The sequence below is a fragment of the Labrus mixtus genome, chromosome 3 (assembly GCF_963584025.1).
Source record: "Labrus mixtus chromosome 3, fLabMix1.1, whole genome shotgun sequence".
Classification (NCBI taxonomy): domain Eukaryota; kingdom Metazoa; phylum Chordata; class Actinopteri; order Labriformes; family Labridae; genus Labrus; species Labrus mixtus.
In genome coordinates this window covers 6,457,041-6,463,204 of record NC_083614.1, presented here as the reverse complement: position 1 = coordinate 6,463,204, position 6,164 = coordinate 6,457,041, and the positions used below count along the sequence as shown (strand labels likewise).

Genomic DNA, 6,164 nt, shown 5'->3' with positions numbered 1-6,164 from the left:
ATACACTAAATCACATATTATAGGCCCTTTATTCTTAACTATGAGAGTGTAAAAACTATAAATGCTTATTTTTTTCTATTAGCTTTTAGGGAAAATAGATACAACACATTATTATTTGTGAGTTTGGTTGGGAATATTAATGGAAAGATGACTTGAAACCAAAAATAAAGAGCTAAAATTGATAATTTTAGATGTATGGACCATTTGCAATGGATGTCTTAACCATCTGATTTTTTGTATTATTATTGTTGTTATTTAATTATTAACCAGAGGAGTCAACATCTTCTGGCCATAAAAAAAGAATGAAGGTGTAAGGCACCTCTTAATTTTCTTCTCTTTTGAAAGCAAGATCCACTTCTTCTGTAGTCTATAGTTTTTGCACAGATCAAGTCATGCATATAAGCCCACCATTACAAACTCTATTTTCTATGTTAGGGATTTATTCTTCAGTGGATTCAAAAATGTGATCATTTGAATGATGATGCAGACGATGTTTTATGGATTTTGAAACCTTTGAGCAAAGAGAAGCTGCTTGGCTATGCTACATGATGCTAACCCAGCTAAGCCGTTTTTTTGCTGCAGCTACATATTTAGGGTAGCAATACCAATCAAGCAATCAATCCATCAATCAATTAGGCTTTATTTGTGAAGCACTTTTCATACAGCAGTAGTGTGACAAAGAGTTTTACATAAACAGTAAATCTAAACAATATGACCCCCCACCCCGTGTGCATGGATTGGATGGAGGTTGGTAGGGAGTCAGGGGTCATGAGTGCAGTCACAATCTTCTTATCTCTCTCTTTGCATGAAGTAAATATGCTGATATACAAGAAAAGTGCAAGTACATTGGTAACCTGTTGTACAGCATTGCTCGATGCTGTTTAATTTTGTAAATATTTTTTTTCGTTTTGGCAAGGAAAGGCAAGGACTTTAAAACTTGGGATCATCAGCCACTGCTGGGAAGAATGATGCTCACTTTTGATTTTTGATATGATGGCGTTCCTGCAGGTGAAGTTCAAAAGTCAAGCCGGAGAGAGGTGACTTAGGGCCCTTAAAAAGTATTATTAGATAAGGCAATCACAGGCCTGTGGATTACAGTAATCCTATCCGCTAGCGTTGTGTATCACACACACATCACATTCCAGCACAGCAGAGGAGGAAGATGGAGGTCACTGCTAGATGTGCTGCTGTGCTCTTCCTCCTGCTTCTCTCCCAGGGTAAGTCACCTGTGCACCTGCGTCAGGGATATTATTCTATTCTATGATAATGCATTTTGACCTTATCCTCACTGCTTCTGACCATTTGATTGTTCTTTGAATCAATGCAATTTACAGTAACATGCAGAACATGTACTGCAGCTAACCTGGAGTTCACCATGTTGAATTATAAAGTTGTTGATAATAACTGGCTACCTTTCATTGCAAGTGGCTTTAAAAAAAGTTGTGTTGTTGTTGTTTTTAACCTAAATGTATCTACCAGACACATGCATACAAACCTACAGAGAAATTCAGACTTCTGTCACAGTTGTGTTAATCAAATGCAAAATAATTGTCATAGTGTTTCTATATGTTTATGATCCTAATTTTGTTCTTCTTCAGCTTTTACTTTTGATTTTAAACACTTGCTCTTACATTTCATGCATCCGTTGATGTTCCACAGCTCTGATAACTGTTAACTCTCAGGAGGTAAGATCATCTAAAACTAGTTTGAAATGTGGTTTTAACTCACTCTAGGCGCAAAACTCTGCATTAACTCCTCCCCGTATGTCCCTCAGGAGGGGGAGGATGTCCAGGAGCAGGAACTGCAGGAGGAGGACCAGGAGGTCATCGAGACATGGACCAGCAACATGAAAGCGTGCACCTGTGACTGCGAGTCTCCAGATTCGCCGACAAGTGTCCCACCTGTGCTGCAGACCTCACTCCCGCCTCCCACACCCACACCTCAGGGTTTCACACTGGACTGCATGCCAGGTGAGGACTTCCCCCGGGTTCACATGATTCTGTAGATTTCTGTTACTTATCTGCAGAAAAAATGGATGCAAACAAAGGTCAAAGACACAGCAGGAAACATCAGGTGTAGATTATTGATGGCCTGGATCGTATCCTGTGGCTGTTTAGAGAGAGCTCAAGCTGGTTTGATGGATCACACACCTCATGGTACCTGACTGTGTCCTCAGCCGTGCTGCACAATCACCTTTATTATACCCTTTGTTTTTTTACCTCTGTTTTAGTAGTTTGAGTTGAAATGTCTTGGAATTGTAGGAAGATAAAGAGAACTAGAAAGCTAAATGCCGTTCAATAATCTCATTACCTGCACAGGAATGTGATGAGCAGATTAGGGAGCCCAAAATAGAGGCATGCCCTTCACTTCACAGCTTGATACAGGGCAAAGCAGCACACATCAGATGATCATCGTCTTCTGCCGTGTCAGGGAAGACTTCTGAGAATCAGACCTCACTGTGAGCAGGATCACGGCAGACGGGATGGCTTTAATGGAGGATAGGATTGTGATGCCAGTCAGATGTTACATGCACACACTTCTTGGAAGAAGGTTTTTCTAAAGTATTTGCTCCAGATCCATTATTTTTATTACGTACTGAAAACAAAGAAGGATTGGAGGAGCTTTCATGGTTAGTTAACCAAAGCAGCCTACCTGGTACCTTATAAAGAGACAGAAAATGTGAAGCCCAGACCAAATCTGGTCTGAACCGGTTCTTTTTGTGTGTTTTAATGGTTACAGCTTTGTAGTTTAAAGAACTTTAAAGAACTCTGCTCTCTGCAGAATGCCCGTACCACAGAGCCCTCGGCTTTGAATCTGGATCAGTGACGTCAGACCAGATCAGCTGCTCCAATCAGGACCAACACACTGGCTGGTACTCGTCCTGGACCCCCGACAGGGCTCGCCTCAACAACCAGGGCTTCGGGTACGTAATAAAAACCAGGGACTAAGGGCCTAAGGTTGAATTTCACTGCTAAGAACTTTAGTTATTCATCATTATTCATGTTCTCTGTACTTATTTTTCTCTGCTAAAAATTGTGAGACCAAGTCGCCTTAACTGGCAGGTTGATTCAGGGGGCGGGTCCAGGAAGTAGTTATGGTTGGACAGTGTAATTGACCACCAGGGCAAATTTCAGAGATTATAAAAATGGCTAAGTACACAAAATTGTCAAAATTCTACAGAATTAAGCAGAAATCCATCTGGGATGTTGTGGGTGTGTCCGTTAAATGCACCAAAAACCACACCCACTCGCAGGAAAGGCTCAACAAAACTGCATCAAAACTGTTATGTTGAAACTTGAAGTAACTGCAAAAGAGCGGGAGATCTGAAGATGCTATAGGGCTCAGTGATTTTATACCATTATAGCGCTAAAGGGGGCAGGATTATTCTAAGGAACCTAACTATGTCACCAAGCCCTCCATTTGGCCCCGCCCCCTAAAAATGTAACCTTAAAGTGATAGAAAACGTTCTTTATTGTCTAAATCCATAATTCAGTCAAAGATAGTCCTCAGTCTTTTCATGTTTAAATCAACTTTTTGTCCAATATTTACACGTTTAGAGATCAGATTTAGCTTTAAACAGACTTTCATGTTTGAAGTTACAGTGGATATTATCTGTGGATATAGATACTTTCAATTAATACTATTTTGGATGTGGGTGAGCACACAGATGGTTCATGAAACCTCTGCATGAGTCAGTGCTGCAGTGGGGTCTCTTCGGTCCATAAGGCCTGATGTCTTGTAAGCCTGCTTTGGGCTGCACATATTGTTAATGCATGATACAAATCAAAATCATATATATCACATGTTCATGACTATCAGGTGTGCATGGCTGTCCAAGTATAACGACCAGTACCAGTGGCTCCAGATCGACCTGCAGGAGGTGGGCGTGGTGTCTGGGATCCTCACTCAGGGCCGCTGCGATGCTGACGAGTGGCTCACTAAATACAGCGTCCAGTATCGCTCTGTGGAAACACTCAACTGGATCTATTACAAAGACCAGACAGGGAACAACAGGGTGAGGACTCTCAACTGTAAGCAGTTCATTTCAACGTTTTTAGGATTCTGACAACTTTTTTTAACGTTTAACGTTATAGCCTGTAGTTCAAAAAGACCTTATATATTAATATGAGGAGTTTTGCAGCACATTATGTACAGTTTGAAGTTAGAAAACAGCTTTGAGGGGGATTTCTTTGTACTTCCTGTAATCTGTGTTTTACAAACATTGTAGCAGCTCACAAAAGCATTATTGGTCGATGCCATTTAATGAAGTTAAAACAGAAATGAAGAGCCTCACAACACCCAGGAAGAGGAATGTCAAGGTGATTCATAGGGGATACAGTTTTTTTTTCAAATATAACGTAATGTAAATATTATTCATGTTGAAAGAATTGAGGTTTGATTCAGTTAGGAAAACTTTTTTTTTCAAAACAGATTCTATTATTAAAGTTTTGCAGATGAAGCAGAAATGTTCGCTCAAGAACGAGCTTTAAACACATTTCAAATTTAATGAAAAGTTTGAACGTTGAATTTATCGATCTTATAAAGCTATGAATGTTGGGAATGTTATACGCTGGTAACAAGAACCAGCAGATGTTGTGTTTCCAGCTTCTTGTATGGGAGGATTATCTGCCTTATTAAATGTAAAATGATACACACATACATATTCAATATGCTATGAAGTCTTTGTTTTCAATCTTATTTGAACAAAAAAAAAACTGGGTTAGCTGTGAGTTCGCCTCAATAGGGATCTTTTACATTTTATTTGAACTTCTTTTTGACCTTTTTTACAAACACTTAAATATCTGTGTAGTGAAGAATGAGCACATGAATGATGACCAAATGTGAAAAGCAAGGCCACAGAACAAGGTATCTTCAGATGTGATTAAGGGACATGATTTGGGTTTCAAGTCAAACTTCTTTTTTTTTTACAATATTGTTGAGTATGGGAAAATGTGTTTTGCTGCCTTCAATTCAAGAGCAGAATTGAACCATCTGTTTAACTGAGGAGATTATTTCATTTGATAACATAAAAAAAGGTAAATAAACCAGATGCAAAGCCTTTTTGAGTTTACTCAACTAAAAGGCTTTGACACACAATATGTTGAGTCAATTTAGTTTCAGAAGTTTAATAACAGTATCTATCCTCAGTTTGTCAAACTGAGGATAGATACCTTCTTAGATACCAGTAAGGTCTACTAACATACTGAAGTTGGAAAAACGTACATTTCAAATTTTGATGAGATGATATCTGTGTGTCCTCATAGATTGAAAACATACATCAACTTACTTTTTAAAAGTTTTCTCAACTCTTCTTTTTCTACAGTGCATAAACAACCAATATGAAGTTAAAAGACATAGAAAATGGGGCACTGGTTGCATAGTGGTTAGAGTGTGACCCCCATAAACAGAGGCTGCAGTCCTCTTAGCGAGTGGCCCAGTTTCTAAGCCAACCTGTGCGCTTTTCCAGCATGTCATTTCCCCACGCTCTCGCCCTTATGTCTGACTCTATCCCAAAAAAGAGACAAATACAAAATAAAGTGATGTGGTGTTTCTTTGCATGCAGTTTACTGACTCTCTGTTCCTCAGGTCTTCTATGGGAACTCTGACCGCTCCACCTCGGTCCAGAACATCCTGCGTCCTCCCATCATAGCTCGATACATCCGCCTGCTGCCGCTGGGCTGGCACACCCGCATCGCCATGAGGATGGAGCTGCTGATGTGCATGAACAAGTGCAGCTGAAGACGAAAAAACAGCCTGCTTTTCCCCACAACATCCATCATTCCCTGTCAGCCTGCACTTTCAAAAAAAAAAACCAAGGACAACGATGCAACGCTGGAAGATCAGTTATGACACTTTACGACCAAAACATGTCGACTTACTAATGTGGACACCATGCATACATACAGGAGGGTTTCCAGATTAAAATGTAGATTTAAAGACTTCATTACTCCTGTTATTACTTATACTTTCTGTGAATCAGAGCAAACATTAAGAAAAAGACAAATGATAACATTGTTCTATGTTGTGGTTACAATATGAAGTGAGATAAATACAGTAAAACTTTAAATAAAAGCCCATCCCAATTTAATCCCCCAGTCCCTTTTACTAGCCTGGTTACTTATACTTTCTGTGAATCAGAGCAAACATTAAGAAAAAGATTCTGC

At 39.5% G+C, this 6,164-nt stretch overlaps 1 protein-coding gene across 2 annotated transcripts; it reads left to right on the top strand.

The window, feature by feature from the left end:
- Positions 1 to 1,131: 1,131 nt before the first annotated feature.
- LOC132956402 (retinoschisin-like) lies at positions 1,132 to 5,872 on the top strand. 2 transcript variants are annotated; one of them, XM_061029841.1, is made up of 6 exons: positions 1,133 to 1,217; positions 1,660 to 1,685; positions 1,775 to 1,970; positions 2,782 to 2,923; positions 3,820 to 4,015; positions 5,587 to 5,872. In XM_061029841.1, exons 1-6 carry the CDS (start codon positions 1,163 to 1,165, stop codon positions 5,737 to 5,739), a joined length of 768 nt encoding a protein of 255 aa, XP_060885824.1. In that variant the 5' UTR covers positions 1,133 to 1,162; the 3' UTR covers positions 5,740 to 5,872. The 2 variants fall into 2 exon arrangements, with proteins under 2 accessions (XP_060885815.1, XP_060885824.1); XM_061029832.1 differs by lacking the exon at positions 1,660 to 1,685 and having other exon boundaries at positions 1,132 to 1,217; positions 1,734 to 1,970.
- Positions 5,873 to 6,164: the final 292 nt, after the last annotated feature.